We start from the raw sequence: 21,499 nt of genomic DNA, 5'->3' as shown, positions 1-21,499 counted from the left end.
CTCGCCTTGATTTTTCAACATCTACCTTGCTCATCTTGCCCATTTGATCTCCTCCTTCTTCACTCACTTCCAGGGTTATGCAGATGATACCAAACCTTTCTTCAAACTCCCTTCTTCCTCTCCTCCCACCTCTGTTATCCCACACTGCCTATCCGCTATCCAGTCGTGGTGCACCTTTAACGATATCTGCCTCAATGCCATCAAAACAGAGATCCTTCCCATCGGGACTCCTGCTCCTCATTTACCCCTGCTCTCTGGCCACCGTCTTTGGAATCTCCTCCCTCTCCTTGCTCTGAAGCCAAAAATCTTAGTCTTGTTCCACTCATCTCTTTCCTTCACTCCTCACATCGTGAACCTTGCCAGGAGGGCCCATTTTCAGCTTCACCTCTTTAGATGTTTTCTCCCTTTCCTCACTTTTGCCCTAGAAGCTCAATGTCTCTAGAGCTCTGGTTCTCTCCAGGCAGGACTACTGCAACAGCCTCTTCCTTAATCTACCTTCCTTTTCTCTCTGTCCAACTAATCCAGAATAGGGCTGCGCGACTTATCCTTGGCCTCAAGCCTAGGCACCGTATCTCACCAGCCCTAATGTCTCTCCACTGGCTTCCGGTTGCTGCACGGATCAAAATAAAATCCCTCTGCATCATCTACAAGGCTGTCTGGGCCTGGGGCCATGCTATCTGCAACTTCCTCTTACTAAATACTCTCCTTCTAGATCCCTCCGATCCTTTGGCTCGAGCTCTCTGCTGGTCAAAGGCTTGACCAAACACAGAGCTGGTGGCAGATCTCTTTCCTCTGCTGGATCAGCCTCCCTCTCCCCTCCGTCTTGAGCCTGACCTCCTCAAGTTCTGCAAGCTCCTCAAGATGCTCCTCTTCCTCCTTCCCTCACTCCATTTGTTGCTAACTTCCCTCAATCGCTGAGATTGAGGCCAGGTGCCTTATGAATCCTGCCAGGTCCTGGCCCTCTGCCCAATCACCTTCAGCATCCGTCCCCCTTGCACTTCCTTCGGCCCTCACCTGCCTGCAGTGCTGCCATAGTCCTGGCACTTATTTGATTTGGTGGCTGGCATCCCCTCCCTGGGCTGTCTCTGCCGCTGCACTAACCTGTTGTTCTCTGCAATGGTCTCTATGGAACGTCCCCCCTCTTGGGGGTCCCCCATGCACTATTCCCCCTCCCCTCATCCCCTCCTATCAGCACTTGCACGCTCCGAATGTCGCAAGGCCTAGTAGGACCGCTGTGTCTTTTTTATTGTTTTTTCCTCATTGTCATGATTGTTCCCTTCCCTTCTTGCCTTGTAGCACCATACAAATGACCAATAAATAAATATACCACCCCAAGACCACTTTGCTACCAAGTAGTATGGAAAATAGCTTGAAATCCAGAACTTGCTCAGTACTTCCAACCAATTTTTGTGTTGTTAAACCAGGCAGATGTGAGGCCAACCACATTTGTGTTGTTAAACGAGGCAGATGTGAGGCCTCCCTCCAAATCAATATCATCCCCACGCAACACATACTCTTGTGAAGAATTCTAATCCAGGCTGGTGTGAAATTAAATACACATTTTGTATTTCAATTAGCAACTTTCAACAATATATTGGGAAAACACATGAGCTTGAAATTCTTATGGGTTACTTGACTACTTCTAACAATTGGTCTTTGTCATTTCAAGCAACATGGTTTAACTGGCACTACAAACCTTGTGGAAACCGTGTTCTGTGCCCTCTGCTTTTATGTTTCATTTACTCTTGCTTTTTATCTCCCAGACCCAAGGATGCTTAACGATTCTCGAGGGCTAAGGTACAAGCTTTCTCTCCTCCTCCTACATTGTCATGTGCTGCATTTTAGTCTCTCAATGCTTAAACTAATGCCAAGTCTCCACGTCTTAACTAAGCAGCAACACAACAATTGGACAAGACCCCCAATTACAATCGTGTGCAACACACCAAACATACATCCAGAACTGAAGTGATCATGCTTATCCCGCCTTTAAAACAAATGTTCTATAGATGAGGCCAAGAAAAGGGGGAAACAGGGCAAAAGCTAACTTCCCCAGCCTGGGTTCTTAATCTCCCTAGCGAGCGCTGTTGCGCCGTTTATTTAAAAGTGGCTAGCAAAAAGAAATCCCCTGATAATATGACAGCGGGAGGCACAAATAGCCTTGTCTTCATTACCACATAATCACTCCACTTTGCACTTGCCTCTAGCCCACATCTCATTGTAAAAAAATCTGAGGGTCCCAGAAAATTCTCTTTGGCAAACTGAATAACTTTATTGGCCGATAGTCTTGGTTCTCGAACCTAAAAAAGAACCAAAAATTATTAAAATGGGAAGACCAACATTGATCAACAGCGGAGAGAGTGGTTCATTTGTCTCCTGGAGATTAAAGTGAGCAGTAGCTAGTGGCAGTTAACACAGTGCCATCACTACAGCTGGGTTGTCGACCGGTTTCAGTGGTAAATAATCACTTATAGCCACTTTCTTCAGGACGGTCTTCTTGATATAAGCGTTCTATACTCACGGATGCTTCTTGCTGAGGCTCATAAGTCTTCCTTCTTACCACATATTCATTGTTTTTCAAGTACAAAAGTATCTTGATCCATGACTCTTAGTTTTACATGCTCGACCAGCTCTCAAATTGCTGAGAAGTGCAGCTGTCACAGCTCAGATTTGTGTGGATTGAACACCTGGCATGGCCTGCTATGTCTGCTCGGGTTAGGATATCACGTACTGTTTATTCAATTGCCGTCAGTTTGCTGTGGCGGGGGAACGCAACCTCTGTGTCCACACCTCTATCTCTTAACTAAGCAGCAACCCCTCTCCCAGTGGAGTCACCAACACACACTGCACCATCCCTCTAATGTCCACTTATTCTCCATTCACAATGTATGACGAAAACAGTACAAGATCATGGAAAGCACCTTGAACTGATATCAAACCTCTTGCAAAACATACTCTCTCAATCCCTGTTTGTCATCATACCATAAGTCTTAAGTCTGCACTGTCTGCATCCTCTGTTCCTGCGTTCACCTCCAGAGGCTCAATGTTACCTACGAACAAGTTCTTCCTTGTGAGGGGATGGGGGGAGGGTCCCATGCCAGTCCAAAGTCATGCGTGGCTATGGTGATGCATGTACATGATGACAGATCAATCCCCAACTACAAGGATCTATGCGTAAAGCGGGTGCAAACCAAGTCTCTTTTAATATTAATTGGTATATAAGCAATCCTCACCAATCCATAGCACTTACAGGTGATCCCTTGGTCCTTAGCACTGCAGAGACCTCTTATGTTCTTAGCTCTGTCAGGGGCTTCCTGAGTCCTTACTCAGAGGCTATGAGAGTTGACACTGTTGGGGCTTCGAGAGTCTCAGGCCATGTAGTGATTCCCCTGTGTCCTGGTTCCTGAGTTCTTAGCATTAGCAGAGGCTTTGTGAGCCCTTACCCTGTACAGTAGCATACCAAGTCTTGAGCTCTGATAGGGGATTTCTTTGACCTTAGCAGTTACAGGGACTTCAGGGGTCTGTAGCACTTGGTGGGGATTCATGAACCTTAACTCTGGTAGCAGCTTCAAGAACCTACAGCACTGGCACAGACTTCCTGAGTCCTAAGTACTGGCAGAGACGTCCTGAGTCCTAAGCACTGGCAAAGGCTTCCTTAGTCCTAAGCACGGCAGAGGCCCCCTGGTTCCTAAGCACTGGCAGAGACTTCCTGAGTCCTAAGTACTGGCAGAGGCTTCCTGAGTCCTAAGCACTGGCTTCCTGAGTCCAAAGCACTGGCAGGGGCTTCCTGAGTCCTAACACTGGCAGAGGCTGAGTCCCAATCACTGGCTGAGGCTTCCTTAGTCCTAAGCACGCCAGAGGCCCCCTGGTTCCTAAGCACTGGCAGAGACTTCCTGAGTCCTAAGCACTTGCTTCCTGAGTCCTAAGCACTGGCAGAGGCTTCCTGAGTCCTAAGCACTGGCAGAGACTTCCTGTGTCCTAAGCACTGGCAGAGACTTCCTGAGTCCTAAGCACTGGCAAAGACTTCCTGAGTCCTAAGTACTGGCAGAGACTTCCTGAGTCCTAAGCACTGGCAGAGGCTTCCTGAGTCCTAGGCACTGGCATCCTGAGTCCAAAGCACTGGCAGAGGCTTCCTAAATCCTAACACTGGCAGAGGCTATCTGAGACCTAATCACCGGCTGAGGCTTCCTTAGTCCTAAGCACGGCAGAGGCCCCCTGGTTCACTAAGCACTGGCAGAGACTTCCTGAGTCCTAAGTACTGGCAGAGGCTTCCTGAGTCCTAGGCACTGGCTTCCTGAGTCCAAAGCACTGGCAGAGGCTTCCTAAGTCCTAACACTGGCAGAGGATATCTGAGTCCTAATCACCGGCTGAGGCTTCCTTAGTCCTAAGCACGGCAGAGGCACCCTGGTTCACTAAGCACTGGCAGAGGCTTCCTGAGTCCTTAGCATTGTTGGAAACTTTCTGAGTCCTTAGAGATGATGTTAGTGATATTTTCCCAGAGCCCGCTGGTAAGGGGTGTTCCAACCAAAAGGTAGACCAGATCTCCATAATAGTATCTGTTACAGAGGAGTCAGGCTTAACTCAAGAAAGAGAGGAAGCCTGGTAGTGAAGTACAGTTATTAACCCAAGAATACACCCCACTGGTATACTGAAAATTATACACTTTAAAATAAATCGCACGTAGATATCTAGTTGATCAAGTACTTTGGGTTAAGTATAACACATAATGTACCTTAAAAAAGTGTATTTATATAAACTGTGTTGTTCAGTGAATGCTCAACGCATTCCTAAATTGCAATCATTGTCCACTATTTGGACCTACAAGGCTTAAACGGTGGGACGAAAAGGGGACCATAAACACTAAAAAAAAATACATTTATAAAGCCATGATCAGGACCCAAAATGCTGCACAGAAAAAAGTCACTTTAATTCCTTTATCTCTCGCACATGTTCTGCAACAAGCTTACTGGGTCTGTGGGTTTCCCCAGGACATGTGGGGATCATGGCATGTTGCCTCGTTTATAGGGCTTAGACGTTGCTTGTTCCCTTTGTGCCGTGGGTCTCTCGGACCGCATACTCTATACACTCTGGTCAGTTATGCCGAACTGTGTCCGGCGTCCATCTTCATCAACACCACCTCCTGCTTACACAAGCACAGCAGTGCCATTTCTGGCGTGCCCATTGTTGGCATGCCCAGGTAGCCTTCCATTTAGCATTGGCAACAGCGCCATTTGGTGCATCGCAATACTTCGTGCTTGCTCCTCTGAGCCACCATGTACTGCTAAATGTCCTGCTCTATGCCACTGGACTGTGTCCTGTGCTACTCTTATCTTCTGCTTCCCATGTTTCCTCCTCTGGCTCACTTCTGGTGTCTCGGCTCTGGATCGTTTCCTGATGCTGCTCTCCTCACCTGTGCCTTTGGGTCAGTACCCACTATCCTTCAGCTAGTATCCACGCTCACTAAGACATCTGTCGCCAATGCCATCCAGAGGTTCTTTGAGCTATTGTTTTTTCCTCTGTTTTTTAACACTGGAGTAGGCAGAACACCAAAACAGTGGGCCAAAAAGAATGAGACCAAAGTGCAGGATCAGGAGAGGAACCCACTACCTGGATCTCTGTCTTATCTCTATTAAGTTTCAGACAGTTCCTACTCATCCAGCACCTCATGGCCTCATGGCCTCCAAACACTCACATAGCCGAGAGGACACCTCGGCCAGGTCAAGATCTGGACGAACCAGGATCTGGGTGTCACGGAAGCCGTTGGAGCGGATGAGATGTATCAATGGCTGAACATAGAGCCGTGTGGGACACCGCAGGAGAGTGAACAAGAAGAAGAACAAAAAGGTGAAAGAGAAAGAAATTGACCCTTTCAGATAGAAAGGAAGAAAACCACACCAGGACCGGACCAGGGAGGCCTGCTAGTACCATACCGGACATAAGGATGGAGTGGTCGACAGTGTTGAATGCTGCTGAAAGATCTAACAATATCAGCGCTCCCACTCCACCCTGATCAACCATCATGGCAAGATCATCAACAACTAACACCAGGACGCTCTCTGTTCCGCGCCCAGGCCGGAAACCAGATTGGAAGGGGTCAAGGAAAGAAGCAGAATCCAAGAATGAAGATAGAAGTGGGGAGATCAAAGATTCCAGTAGCTTCATAAGAAATGGGAAGAAGGAAATGGGGCGATAGTTAGCCAATACAGAAACATCCTGTGATTGTCTTTTAAGAAGGGGGATAACAAGCGCCTGTTTAAGATTTTTGGGAATCGTACCTGATTGGCAGAAAAATTCACCGCTGCTGTAACCCAAGGGATAATGGAAGGCAAGATGTCCTTCAGTACCTTCAAAGGCACAGGATCACAAGGGGCAGCTGACTTCAACGAGACTGCCGCCTTGGAAACATCTTCCATGGAAAGCTCAGGGAAGTGTGACCAGGGTAGAGAGTCAGAAGCGGCAGGTTCAACTCCAGTAGAGTTGACAGAACCCGGGAGACTAGGCCCGATAAAATTGCAGATATCTGTAATCTTTGTTACAAAGAACTCAGATAATGAGTTGCACAGAGAAGTTGAGTTGGCTTCACCATAGGTGTAGAATGAGTGGAAGAGGAGTTGGATTTAACCACAGAGAACAGGTTTTTTAGATTGGTTAAGTGCAGATTCCACTTTAGATGTGAACTAAGATTGTTTGGTAGTTTGAATAGATGTGTGGTAGTCGCGAGTAATTGGCGGTAGATACATTTTTCTTCATGGCACTAGGACAGACGCCCCCAAAACCAAGGAGCCGAAGGATGTTTCTTCAAGCGGGTCATTTTGAGGGGTGCCACTTAGTTAGCAGAGTCTTGGGTAGAGAAGAATGGTCCACCGGAGTAGAGCTCTGACACTCCTCATTAATACGTTTTGCCATAAGAGAAAGATCGGCCCTAGGCCAATTGCGTTTCATGGCCGTTGCTGGACTAATATTAAGGACACGGGCAGAGTACTTCAAAAGGTACAAGACAGTGGTCAGACCAAAGTACGTGCCTGGCTGGAGCCACTGTAATGGTGGATTTAGCAGCGAAGATGAGTTCAAGAATGCCACCCAAGGAGTCGGTGGCTTCAGTTACCGATTGCTGGAAACCAAAATGGGTAAAGGATTTAAAAAACTGGGCCAGGGTAGGGGCTAGTGGGGCATTATATCTAATGTTAAAATCTCCCAATATCACTAGATTAGAAAGCCTATGAAGAGAGGCCAACAGATCTAGAAAAGGGGCCAAAAAGGCAGAATGGGACTTGCAGGGACGGTAAACAATTAAAAAATGTATAGAATGGGAAGTGTCTACTGCCCAACGTACTAACAGAGCTTCCATATTCAGATTGTGCAGCAATGGGAGCATAGAAAAATAATTAGATTTAAATATAGCGACTCCATCACCAAGATGAATGGAAACTCAATCAAGATGGAGTATGTTGTAGTCACCCGGAAGTGCCTCCGTAAAGGTGGGTGCCGAACTGTCGGTCAGCCATGTCTCATTGAGACTCATATGTACGGAAGATTGTCTCGTAAAAGCTCATAAACTGATATAGCATGTGCCACTAGAGAACTTGAGTACCTGGTGAGTACAAATCTTCTCTTGCAGGTCAAGTTACAGGATCTGGTAAACTGGGATCTAAAACCTCAGACCAACAATGACCCAGACAACCCAAAAGAAGAACAATCCACCTTCCCATGAGGGTGACCCACAGCCAGTTGTGAAAATGATACCAAGGAAGACACCAGGAAGGCGGAGGAGCCTGACCTAGCAGATAGGGATGGCTTGATGGACAAAAAGAAGCAGCCACCCACCAGAGAACAATCCAACAAAGAGAAGAATCTTGGAGGTGACCCATGTTGTCCCAGACAGAGGTGGTGTAGTAGTGGCTCACCACCTTTCTGGACAACAGCAGATTCCTACCCAAGGTGCATGAACAGGAGGCACAATACACCCAAGAAACAATCCCAGCAAAAAGCGACCTGATTCGGTTTAACGGGAGCAAACACCCTCCAGTCAAAGGTATCATATATTGGTTTCAAAGTTCAATCACACATCAGCAGTTTAACTTCACTTACGTTTCCCTGGCCTTCGTGGATGATATGCTGTTGACTCCCTCCTCAGCTGAATCCTTGACAAAGGTGTAGAGGGAACTGGTAGCCTTCCAGAAGGTGGCGGGGCTGAAAGCCAACTGGCTGAAGGCAGAGATTCTTAACCTTTTCTTGATCGGGGAGGTGCTCCAAGTGTCCAAACAAACTCACCTTTCAAATGGGCAAAGGGAGGTATAAAATAAATTGGGGCTCTGATAACTAAAATGGCCGAGGACATATGTACGGCAAACTACCCACCCCACCTGAATACAATAAGAGCAGAACTGTCTAGGTGGTCCCATCTGAAGATCTTTTGGCTTGGGAGCCTGGCATCCATTAAGATGGTAGTACTACCTAAAGTTCCTATTCCAGGCCCTACTGATTCCGGTATAGACTGCCTTCTTTGACAAATTATAGAACTTAACACTACACTTGTGGGTGGGTGTTGAACACTGTGAGGGGTCAGTAATGTGAAGCTGACAACTGAGTTTAGTTTTTATCAAAGTTTGCCATTTTATTATGAACAAAAACAATAACTAAACCCTAACTAAACCTACTCCACCAGGGGATTTTGGTGCCTATTCTGGGATCTAATGGGACACCTCCTAGCATACACAAAACTAACCCTCACACTAAACAACCAAACATTCAAGCTTAAACAAAATAAGCCAATGATGACCAAATAATCAAGGTCTGACTTCTACTTGCTCTGGGCAGATTCCGCTCCACCGGAAATGTCCAAAGTCAATTTCTCCCAAGGAAAACAAAAGTCTTAAATCAGTTCTTGAAAGGTTACAAAGTAAAAAATAAACAAAATTCCACAGGCACCGGTTTCTTCTTTGTTGGATGAAAAGCTCCCTTTTCAAAGTTCCTTAAAGAAAACAGCACCAATGGTAATCCTGGATAATGTTAAAACAAAAGTTCAACTTTGATAACTTTGCTTTTCTGCAGCGTCTTGAATGCAGTATGTCAGGGTGCTTCTCTTAAGGGAGTTGCTCTCTCTGTGGCAATTTCCTTCTGCCGCTATTACTGTGAGACCAGACTTCTCTGTCTCATAGACTGCTTCTACTTCAACTTCATTAACATGTAAATGTTCTGACAAAAATCTAGACAACCATAGTTCTACTTTCTGCTGCTGTGATGTATTAATGTGGAAATGTTTTAGGCAACTTAAGCAAGACTCTTCAACCTCTACAGGTTGGCAAGGCACTCTTTCCACTATTAAAGGAAAGTGCAACCTCTTTGCCTTTCCTCTAAGTCATGGAGATACCACAAAATCTGCTTTAACCTCTAACTGACACAGTTTCAGCTCTGCAGATGAATATGTATTTCTTGTTATACGCACCCAGCTCCATTCCCCAGCTTTCTGTGCTTCACTGTGTCTCCAGTGTTTTCCCCAAAGCTGCAATGCCACTCTCCCAGATTTATACAACTTTGTCACCCTTGTCAAAGAGGACTCTGGGGTAGTATCTGCTTCAACAACTTGAGGACAGCGAACTTCAGTTTTTAATTGGGCTGGTTTCCCTTTGGTGGTTCCTGTCTACGGACTTGAGCAAACCTTGTTCTGTGTAAAAGTTCAACAACTTCTGCGACAATTAAATGTATGGTGTTCAAGAGTTAAGGTTCACTTCACAATCAGATTTAGGCATATGCGATTGCTTCTTGATGGTAATCTCTAACTTGCTACTTGCGTTCCCTTTAATATAGACAGCATTCGACTTCGACAATAATCGGGAAACACAATCATACGTGGCCTCTATGAACAAAGATATTCTTGTAACAGTTTGTGAAAGTCTGCTCCGGGTTATTAAATCATTACTGCTACCGTTTTCCCTGTTAATAGGAGACATGCGACTTCTTTGGGTGATGATTTAAATGTAGCAATGGGAAAAGAAAGACTTTCTTCACACACGAGCACTTCAGCGATTGCAGGATAAGCGTGTGATATATTTCCCTTTGCTTAACAAGGCTTCCCACAACTACGGATAAGTTTACATGCAAGTGAAGTCCAGCTGGTTACAGTTACCGGCAAGGAGTTTCTGCTGCTTTGGAGTACGTCCCTTCATTTATTGGCTCCAGCGTTACAGCGGCTGCTGGCTGCTTTCGACTTCCTGACTTTGTTTCCTCTGCTACTGCTACCACAGGCACTCTCCGGATCCACACCCCTCCTTAGCAAGAGTGTCTCGGATCTGGCCTTGTTAGTGGAGAGTCTTCCTTTCTCCCGTTTCCCTCAGCTTGCTTCTGCACACGGGCCTCGGGTAAAACACAGGACTCCAGCTCTGCAGTCATGACAATTTAGGCGCACATGGAGAGACTGCCAGGTTCTTCCAGTCTCCTCCAATGCAGCCACAGCCAGACAGGGTTTGTGAGCACAAGACCAACTCAGAACCTGCAGGTGAAATCTGCTCTTCCTTTCCTCCGGCGTCCCTTCCGTGGTCCCACTTCCTTGTGAACTGCCAGCCTCCTGTTCTTCTCCAACTGCTATTGCCAAGCTTTCAGCTACTGCTCCAGCTTCCCTTTGTGGCATCCTCCTGCAGCAGCCTTTTATACCCCTCAGGTGGGGTAATTGGCTTTAGATGCAGACCATCAGTCGTAATTGCTTGACCTTGCCATAGGCTATTAGACTTGTCTGCCTGGTCTCCACCTCTGCATGCCTCTTTAGCCCTCTCCTTCGTCACAGTCTCTGATGTATTCTGGGAAATGTAGTCCTTTTCAGGGAAATTTGTTTTTCTACTGCCTTGATGGTTTTAACAACAATTTCACTTCCCTCAGTGTTTTTAGAAGAGGAATTATAGGGTTTAACCCTTTTAGAGATAGATGGAACAGGAAAGGCCACGTTTCCATCAATCCTCATGGTATTTCTTTGATTTGGAAGTAGACACTTAGGGAGAATAAAGAATGGTTCTGGGGATATGATAATTTTAGACTTTTTAAGTCTAGATTTTGTTGGCTTAGTTTTAACAATTGGCAGAAGTTCACCAGACTGGCAACAAGCTAGAACATCTCTCGGAATGACCTTAAAATTATCAGAGGAACCATGCCATGCCTTGCACTGTGAAATCATCCCACCGCCCTACCCCTTGTTTTAACCCAGATGACCCTTCTGCAGTACACCACCCCCAGGATTGGGTTCAAGAAGCGTTTGCTCTCTCCTGGCCACCTGGGAGGAGAATTTAGGCAGGGTTTTAGTGGGGGATCCATGGGATTCTCCACCACACCTAGAATAGCACAAGAAATCCATATGGCGCCTAGAGATAGAGGGGGGGGCTAGTTTTTCCTGACTTAAAGGCATACGATGAGGCAGCTCAGACTAGGGTGATGAAAGAATGGTTCAGTGGGGATTAGGGGAAGCTATGGGGGGTGTAAGGTTGCATAAGAAGGACTCTTGACACAAATGTGGCATATTTGGGGCTATAGACTTTAATTAGTAGAATGAAGCAACAGAAAACCTATCTTTCCCTATTCATAAGAGGGGTTTCCCTGCCTCAACTAACGATCTAAGGTGACTGTCAGGATGCCTGTTAAAGTGTCCACCGACCTGTGTCAAGAAAACCCCCCTACTTCTATAAGAATAGATAAAGAAGCACCAAGCTTATCACATGAGAATGCCTGCCTTCTCTTGGGTTGTGGTCAAAGTTCCACACAATGTCTCCTTCGTGGTACAGGAGAATAACTCTCTTCTCCTGCCGTTCAGTCTCAATCAACCTGGCAGAATGACTCCCTTCCCCAGGTCATAAAGTTTCAAAATAACTGTTACTCTATAACCCAGGAGAATGCACTCTTCCCCTGGTGTTGTCTCAGTCTCAAATTAGCCCGGAGGAATAACTCCCTTCCCCAGGCTTGTTGGACCTTCCTCATGGTCCACGTCACCAGGAGAATGACTCCCTTCTCTTGGTAGTTATGACACAATCTCTTACAACCACGGGGAATTACTCCTTTCCCCAGGTCTTCTCCTCCTTAGGTTTCACACTTAGAATCCCAAACTCTGAGTGTTGTCAGGGCCCTCTTCTTCTTTGGTTTGGGCCGCTTGGTCCACTTCCATGCCAACCACTGCCACAATGAAGATGATTCGTATCACTCTCTTGGTTTGGGAACCCAACCCTTGTTTCTCTTCTTTGGTTTGGCCCACTTGATTCACTTCATTGCTAAGCACTGCCATGAGGAAGATGACTTGTATCATTCTCTTGGGTTGGGTCCTCGTAGCTTGTTTCTCTTCTTCTTTGGTTTGGCCCACTTTGTTCACCCTCCTGCCAAGTACTGCCACGAGGAAGATGGCTCGTATTACTCTGTTGGTTTGGGGTGTTGACCCTTGTTTCTCTTCTTCTCCGGTTTGGCCCACTTGGTTCACTTCCCTTCCAAGAGGAAGATGACTTGTGTAAGTCATTACACCGGTTTCTCTCCCCTTCTCTATGTCCCCTTGGTTGCCTTGCTTGCCAAGTACTGAGACGAGGAACATATTCCTGCTTGTAATCTCTGTACAGGGTTTGTGTCTCCTGCACCTTCCTTGCACCTCTCCTGTCACTTTGTCTGTACCCGGGATGCACGGCCAGTTCTTCCTGGAGTCCATCACCAGCTCGGGCTGTGTGGGTTTCTCCTTACGGATCTGCTGCCTGGCCCTTGGAGTGATGGTACTGACACCGCTTCTTGCATTCGCGCCACCGTCTTCCAGACTCTGGTGAAGGAATCCCATTGTCATCTTGATGCCGGGAATAGACTGCTCTCCGCTCCGTCCTGTCCTTCTCGTGTCTCTTTTGTGCTTCCCGGGCTTCACGTTCTCTCATTCTGTTGGTTGCGTCTCCCCGACAAGCAGTCCTTCTTTGGTTTTTATCACGGATGCGGGACCACGCCTCAGCGAAAATCTATATCGCTGTAGTTCCTTCTTAGTATTGTTCCTCATGGCTCCTGTGTCTTACCTCATCCCAGTACTTGGATTAGCTATATTCCTGATGTTCTTCTTCATTTCAGTACTTTCCAGGAACCTGAGATAGTCTACTTCACAACGGCACATAGGCCTAGTCTCTACAAAGAGATTAGCAGAGGAAGGAGAGACTCGAGTGTGCGGGGGTGGGATCTTCCTATAAAGGCTACACCCTAGATGGTCATTCTTTGTATTTTGGCGTGATTCTCCATCCATCGACCCCCCCGGTTCCCCTCCCGCTAGGCTCAGAAATGTTCTCTTTACCATAGGCAAGTGGATAGCCGCTAACTGGCTTAAATTAAATGGGGAGAAAACTGAAGTAATGATAGTCGGCTCATAGAACAAAGCTGATTCCTGGGGTTCTCAATTTTGGCCAGACTCCCCAGACCCTGCCCAATACCCAGTGCATCGGTTAAAAGCCTAAGTGTGAGGCTCCTCTCCAATGGCTCTAGAGAAGCCCAGGTTACAGCAGTCTGTAGTGCCAGATTCAGCAAGCTGAGAGTCCTGAAAAAGATTCTACCGCTGTTGCCACCTACTAATCGGACCCAGTCACCTCAGCAATAATGGGCTCACTTGACTATTGCAATTGAATCTACTTGGGGCAACCCAGGCGCCAGCTACAGAGGCTCCAAATACTTCTGAACCCGGCAGCCAGGCCTGCCCTAAAAGCCCCTAGGCTGACTGCTTCCGAGGGACTACTGCAAAAACCTCATTGGCTGCCGCTAGAATTATGTTTAAGACGCTCTGTGTCATCCATAGGGCTCTCTATGGGGGTGGGGCGACTTATCTAAAAAGTAAAATTGAAAGATACTGTCCTACCAGAGCTCTTCGGTCATCTGCTCCGGGTCTTCTTAAAGTGCCCAGTTATTATCATGCTAGTGCTGGAGGCCACTCGTTTTCGGTCCTTGCCCCTTACCTAATGGAACTTGCAACCTCTTTCACTACGTGTAACAAAGGAATATCTTCCATTTAGGAAAGCGTAAAAAACACATCTCTTCAACTAGGCACTGTTGCACTCTTTGTCTCTCCTGGACCCCCTTAACTCTCGTTTTGGAGCTTTTAGCGCCTAGTTGCCCTTGGGCCTTAGTTTGCGCTCTACAAGTTCTGTTACATTACATCCTCCATCACACCCTCAGGTGACTATCGGGTAGCACCCTGGCCTCATGGAAAAGGGCTGCCCCTCTGGGAAAAGTGACATGTGGTGAATCATCACTGTGGGACTGAACAGGGCGGTGGCCGCACAGCCTTTAAACACAGTTTTCTGGCTCTCCAAAACGGACGGGCCTAAGAACATGTATGAAAGCCAAATAACAGCATTTGTGGGGGATATCTGGGACCACCAGGTACGACGTTACGGCATTACCTTGTTCCCGTCCCCATTCACCCCACTCTTTGGTAACCCACAGTTTGCACCGGGATTGGAACAGGAGGCATTCAAAGCGTGGTAGGGGGCAGCCTACGAAAAGGTATATGGCATGTTTCAAGGTGGGGAAGTTCGCTCTTTCGAGAAGTGTAAGCGTACAGTCTGAGTGTCAGAAAAGGAACGTATGAGATACCATCAGCTGAGGCATCGGACCCTCAACCCGGACATTAAAAAGGCAGCGCTGAGGCAATCCGCACCATTCGAGAGATTTCTAGTGTCATACTTAGGGGAGAAGGGGCCATTATCAGCCTTCTATAAAATACTCTTGGAGACTAAACCAAAAGAAGAATGGTCCTGCGTGGTAAAATAGCAGGAGGATGTGACTTGAGCGATTACTAGATTCCATTTGCAATCTCTCTGGAGGTCTATCCGTAAGCTCGCCCAGACAGCCCAAACGAGAGAAATGTGGTACAAAATTATGATGCGCTGGCACGACACCCTGGTAAAGCTACATAAAATGGCCGTGCATATCCCAGATAGATGCTCGAGAGGGTGCGGTGAACGGGCAGACTGGCTACACTTATGGTGGAGTTGTCCGAGGACGGGGGATTTTGGAAGGGGGTGCATGAACCAATTAAGAACATCCACCCAAGCCTCCCTGAGGCGTCCCCTGGAGATGTTTTGGGGGTAGGGAAATCAGGAGGGAGTCCCCCAAACAAGGCCAGTAGGAAACAATAGCGCTCATGTGAATAGCTGTATACCGGGTAATAGCCCAGACATGGAAGGGGACGGTTCCACTTAAGCATCATGATTGGGTCCAGGAGATATAGCGGTTGGTAGAATTGGAGTACACGATGTTCACACAGCAACAATTTGAGAGGCTTCCGTAATGTCTGGGGGCCAGTGTTGACCTGTTTGAAAGATGATTTTAGATTCCTGATGTGTCTGCAAAGACTGAAATGATTGGCCATTGCTTCATTTGCAAGCAGAACTGTTAAGCTTGTCCCACTTCTCTGGTCGGGAGCGGGTAGAGGGGAGGGAAGAGAGTAGCAGGGGGTGGAGATAGACACGTATAAATATTATTCATTGGTTGAAAACACAGTAGTTCTTCTGGTACGTTTTTTAGTTGGAACAGCGCTGTGGGAGGGAAGGAGGGATGAGGGGTTAAAATATACTGTGTTATTGTACTACTGAGCTTTGTACTACGTGAAATTGCTTGAAAACGAATTAACTTTTTTAAAAAGAAAATCCTACATCATGTAAGTAAACCTGAAGAAGTCTATCAGCAATCCAGCAGAATTGAGAATATGTCAGGGTCTCCCCTAGATATACCCACTAGCTCATGGGCTGGCCTAAGTCAGGCCTCCAATTGCACACCAGGGCATTCACATGAAGGGTTTGGTGGCCAGCAAATCATGGTGGCCATAACACCACCCAGATCCACCCATACAATATGTGTATTGGCCTGTCTAGGCTATAGACCAGTCTAAACCAGTAAAAAGCACAATAAGACACAGGACTGGGTTGAGTGAATCCTTGTTTGCACAATGGGCATTTTAGGCCTGCCTCCTGGTTTTCCTAAACAAGGGAAAGGTCCAAAAACAAAATGGCTTATAACAGTAGCTGTCACAGATGGCTCCAAAAAATCAAGGTTTCGCTTGGATGATTCTAATGTTTTATTGCCAACATTCTCAACTTGGCTTCCGGAAGACTGCAGGAAGGCCAGACAAAGGGGTGTCCCTGGTCTATTCCTCCTCAACCTTTCGTAGGCTCCCTCATCACTAGCCCAGGCTTCCCTAGTCCCCAGCTGCTTGAAAGGCAGGAATAGTGACAGGTACCTGTGGTCCAGCTTTCTCTATCTCACTCCCTCTAGTTTTCTTTTAAGGGATTCCTTACTCGGATGATGCCAGACCAGAAATGATATTCAAATTGTGCCTTCTGTTTCTTTCTCTCGCTTTCTCTCTCTCCTTTCCCTACTCTTGCCCCTTCTCTTCTCTCTATTCCACCTACTCCTGCCTTCTCCCCTATGCATCCCATTCTCCTTCCCTCTTTTCGAGTCTCCTACCATTACCTCTCCTCTCTCTACCTCACTATATCTCTCTCTCCCCATCCTCTTTCTCCCACCTGTATATCCTTGTCTCACTCTCGTCTTTTGCACTCCCCGAACTCCACCCCTCTCTCCTATTCTTCCCTCCTGTATTTCCCTCCATCTCTCTGTCCCTCTGAACTTTTGCACAACTCTCTTCTCTTGCTCTCTCTCCCTCCTGCTGCTCTCTATTTTCCAACCTCCCCCTATATATCTGTCTCCTCTCTTATTCACCCTCACCTCCACTCTTTCTTCCACTCTCCCTTCCACTCTCCCTCTATCTCCCCTTCTACCAAGCTCACCTTTTAATCAGCCTCTACTTTCACCTTCTCCTAAGTCCCACACCCCTTCCCTCTGCTATCACACGTACACCCACTCCAATCGTTCAAGCTTGGTACCTTTCATTCTCTCACACACAATACCTCACCTGCGCTATTTTCCAATCTCTCTAACCAATTTTCAGCACTCTACTCCACCATCCGCCCTCTGCTTGGTCTCTGGGGCCAACAACTCGCCTCCTGACCTGACTTAAACATTGTGTATCTCTGCTTGTGAACGCTGAGCTTTTGCACCACGCCCTCCATCTGTACTGCCTCTTCCCCCTTCCCATTGGTGCCTACTATCACCTGAAAACTGTGGCTCGTCTACTGCTATGCTTTCCCCAAAAACTAGATAACCTTGGGAAAAAGGTATACAAGCCCCACTTGGCCCCGCCCCTTTCTGCGTGCTGGCGTTCGTGGAGCTTCTGTTGCCTGGTCTTGAGGGCGTCTCCATTGCGCGCCTCCTTCCTGCAGCCACAGGAAGTTGGTGTTCCTGAGGGTGATCTGGAGGGCGTCTGGGCATTGAGATTTGCGTCGGGCATCCCCGTTTTTTCTTGTGGCGTTTTCCGCCTCTGAAGGGCTCGGTACCATAGCCTGCGGACCTGTAAGTAGGAAGGAAAGAACTCTTGCCAGACAAGAGGCAGGAAGGCATAGTGCGCCAAACGGTAGTACCAATATTAAAAGCCTGCCAGGAACTACCCTCCATCCCCACCAAACTCCCTCACTCCACCTCCATGGTAGGAGTGGTCCTGGTATATGCCCTTGTAGGCCGAACTCCTCCCCCTTCGCCCCCCTTTGACAGGGTCAAGCCCCTTAATTTGTCAAACAACACAGTGGCTACCAAAAAGGAACATTGAGCTACTAATGTTCTAAATCAGGCCAACCCCAAATTACAGGTTCCACCAGCCTACTTACCAAAACCATATGACTCTTGCAAAGCGTGTTTTTTAAGTACCTCATTTTGACCCACAAAATGGGGTACTTTAAAAACAGCCCTTTTGCAGGAGTCATTTGGTCTAGTATGGGTCTATGTGCTGAAAAAAAAAGGGTTGCGGTGGCAGAGGGACGTCAGTAGAAGGGCCCATTACCACAAAAAGAAATCAGAGATACTAGAAACTAAAGGGGGGAGCAAAACATTTATGAAATGTGACAGCAGAACCCCCCAAAATGGAGTTCTGCCCTAACAAGTGGTGGCGGCTTCCTGAGTCCTCGGCACTGTCGGTGCCTTCCTGAGTCCACGGCACTGGTGGCAGCTTCTTGAGTCCATGGCACTGTCAGTGCCTTCCTGAGTCCTCAGCACTGTCAGTGCCTTCCTGAGTCCTAACAAGTGGTGGCGGCTTCCTGAGTCCTCGGCACTGTCGGTGCCTTCCTGAGTCCTCGGCACTGTCAGTGCCTTCCTGAGTCCTAACAAGTGGTGGCAGCTTCCTGAGTCCTCAGCACTGTCAGTGTCTTCCTGAGTCCTCAGCACTGGTGGCAGCTTCCTGAGTCCATGGCACTGTCAGTGCCTTCCTGAGTCCTCAGCACTGTCAGTGCCTTCCTGAGTCCTAAGCACTGGTGGCGGCTTCCTGTGTCCATAGCACTGGCAGTGCCTTCCTGAGTCCTAAGCACTGGTGGTTGCTTCCCGAGTCCATGACACTGTCAGTGCCTTCCTGAGTCCTAAGCACTGGTGGGGCTTCCTGAGTCCATGGCACTGTCAGTGCCTTCCTGAGTCCTAAGCACTGGTGGGGCTTCCTGAGTCCATGACACTGTCAGTGCCTTCCTGAGTCCTAAGCAATGGTGGCGGCTTCCTGAGTCCATGACACTGTCAGTGCCTTCCTGAGTCCTAAGCACTGGTGGGGCTTCCTGTGTCCATGGCGCTGTCAGTGCCTTCCTGAGTCCTAAGCACTGGTGGGGCTTCCTGTGTCCATAGCACTGGCAGGTGATTCGCGAGTCTTCACCATTGGTGGGGGCTTTCTGTGTGGGTCGCAATAGTTTGGGTCTCCCGAGCCCTTAACTCTGTCAGTGCTTGAAGAGGTCCTTGGGCCAGTTAGTGGTCTTTTGTGTATGTGCCATCCTCGGCCAATGGAAGCAGAGCCCATCCTCTCCACCAATAGGAGAAAGGTTTACCTTTCAGCCAGGCTCAGTGTGTGGTTCTGTATTCGTACTTGGAAGGTGGATGTTCACTGTGTGTGTTGTGGACTTTGAGGACTGTGGAATCCTAACCCGTCGCTCTCTCTATTTCTCTCTCTCTCTCTCCCTCTACAGGTCTGCAGGAGGGTGCTCCTCAGTGCGCAGATTTCCTTGATGGTTTTGCCGGCCATGTTGTTCTGGATGATCCTTTCTTGCAGTCTAGCCTTTAGTGGTGAGCATTTCCATCAGTAACCTCGCCGAGGCTAGGGTTGGTCTCTTCAGGAGAGGTTACTGGACAACAGCTACGGGTTCCTTTCCCTTACGATACAAGTCCCTGATGTGTAGGAGAACGTGAGCGAGGTTCTGGGAGAGAAGGCCAAGAGATATGTCAAATACACCCATCTTCAAATCCGTGCAGGGTGGACATGCTGTACACCAGGCAAGAATCATGCGCAAGCTCAGGATGAAGAACCACAGGCGCCGGCTTGATGTTTGGGGGTCCAGTGGAGTACCTTCAATCGGTTAAGCCCTAATCTAAAATGACTCTATATGACGCCGTCAACGCTCCAAAAACAAGAGACTGTTGATGAGTTTAGGATTACCAAAGGTCTGGCGATGCAGTGCTGCAGAGACTAACAAGCGAACAAATCCGCATTTTATTTCATGAGATTCCATCTGTAATTCCCACTAAAACAATGTCTTTGAATGAAGGTATTTTTCTCCCTTTGCAGCTTTGATAATTCCTGAAAAATGCTACATTTTACAAATGTCACTTCCAATCACGATGCAAAAGTATGATCAGTCTGCCCTGTATTTTAACGAGTTCGTTTGCATGGGTTGGAATAGGAACGCGTGGGGCCTTCTGGGAACGCACGGGTGTCGGAGTCCCAGGCGCAAGTGCAACAGGAGCAGTAACATTGGTATTGTCAGTGCCCAGGTGGATGCACTGGATCGGGGACAGGCCCAGGCAGATGCCCAATGGGAGTTACATGTCCTGGACCGAGGAAGCAGACCGATATACCATGTGCAGGACATGTGATGTACCGACCCCCCAGGTAGGTGCACCACATCGAGGATCGGTGCTGTGGTCCCCGCCCACACAGAGGCACAGTGTGCGCTGTAGTGGCTGCATGTGAGCGGCATGTGCTGTAGTGTGAGGCACAGTGTGCGCTGTAGTGACTGCACAAACAGATGCTGCATGTGAGCGGCGGCCTGTGCTGTAGTGATGGTCCGTGCAGACACACTATGCGAGAGGCGTGTGTTGTAGAGGCACCACTGTTGATGCACCTTGTAGGAATCGTGCCTTAATCACCATCACACACGTGTTCTACTGACCCCCCCCCCCCCCCCAACCCAACAGGTGAAGAATATGTGCTGTGGTGTTCTCATACGTATAATGTTTTGTATGGCACTAAGTGTTGTAATAATAGCTGTTGTTATTACCCAAGTTAATGTTAATCAATGTATCAACCTTGGCAGGATGAGTCCGCCCTGCCCGGATTTCAAATTGCGAAGTGCAGGCTAGTGCAGTGTGCGAGGGAGGCGCTCAACTCCCTGAGCTTTCCTCCTGGACAGATGCATCAGGAACATGTGCTGGGAAGACCTCGGGGGCATGTGTGCCACATGAGTGACACGTGCACCAGTGACAACGGTGGAAAACCCAGTCCATGGCCAAGGGAACAAGCTGAACTACCCAAAAGAAAACGGCCAATGTGCTCACACGTGCACATCATTAAAGCACACCATGTGATCATGAAGCTGAGCCATGTTCCTTTTTTATCTGTATTTCCTTTAGTTGGTGGAAGGGGGTAGAGGGCTTCTACCCGAAACATTTGACAAAAATTGGGGAGCACAAAAGAGCAATCCTTAAAGATGATCCTTAACATTGCTGTAGGGTACAGAGTTGCGGTGGCAAGAATGCCAGGATAGGGGCAGGTGGGGTGTTGGTGTATACAATGCGGATGATTCAGACTGACAGGGTAAAGTACAACTATTTGCAGGAACGAAGCAGTATTTACAGAGAGAGACAATGGGGCGGGGGTTCAGCTGGGAGCTGAAAGGGGTGCCGCGAGCCTGGATGACTGCAGGAGAGCACCTTCCAGGTTAAGAAGCCGTTTTGTAGGCTAGCTGGGATGCTCTTGATTTCTAGAAGTAAGGACTTCCGGGGAAAGGCTACTGCTAGTTTGAAGGCGTGTGAGAGGGGGGCAGTGCAGGGGAGGGGGGTGGGAATAGATTAGTTGATAAGTGCTTGAGTAGAAGAATACATTATCCACTAACAGACAATAGGCAACAACAGATGCATAATAACACCATCATTACAAACCGTCAATTAAAATACTAGACATCACTCAGTTTAACATGCCCTTTAAAAGATCCAGCAAAGTTATATTACAGCATTCTGTTTCTACAGATTACCATAAAAGCATCCTTGCTAACATTTCCTGCATCGAATAAAACATTTGCATCATTATTGTACATAAAAAAGTCAAAGCCCCCACACAGGTCCATGTGTTATTACTGATGTAGTGGGGCTTAAGCCACTGCTTCCTTAAATTGGTTAAAAACCTGCAAACCATAAAAAAATGTTATTCAATCTTCCATGCATT

General features: G+C 47.7%; 1 protein-coding gene across 3 annotated transcripts in view; it reads left to right on the top strand.

The window, feature by feature from the left end:
- Positions 1 to 19,621, top strand: part of PAFAH2 (platelet activating factor acetylhydrolase 2) — a 395,798-nt gene extending 376,177 nt beyond the window's left edge. For 2 of the 3 annotated variants that reach the window (XM_069622750.1, XM_069622752.1), the window contains one exon: positions 19,029 to 19,621. In XM_069622750.1, coding sequence (XP_069478851.1) covers positions 19,029 to 19,123 — 95 coding nt within the window. In that variant the 3' untranslated portion in view covers positions 19,124 to 19,621. The remainder of the gene's footprint in view (positions 1 to 19,028) is intronic. The other variant, XM_069622751.1, reaches the window with a different exon arrangement.
- The last annotated feature ends 1,878 nt before the right edge of the window (positions 19,622 to 21,499 follow it).

The sequence above is a fragment of the Ambystoma mexicanum genome, chromosome 11 (genome assembly GCF_040938575.1).
Source record: "Ambystoma mexicanum isolate Mex_15411 chromosome 11, UKY_AmexF1_1, whole genome shotgun sequence".
Taxonomy (NCBI): domain Eukaryota; kingdom Metazoa; phylum Chordata; class Amphibia; order Caudata; family Ambystomatidae; genus Ambystoma; species Ambystoma mexicanum.
This window is presented reverse-complemented; position numbering and strand designations above follow the sequence as displayed.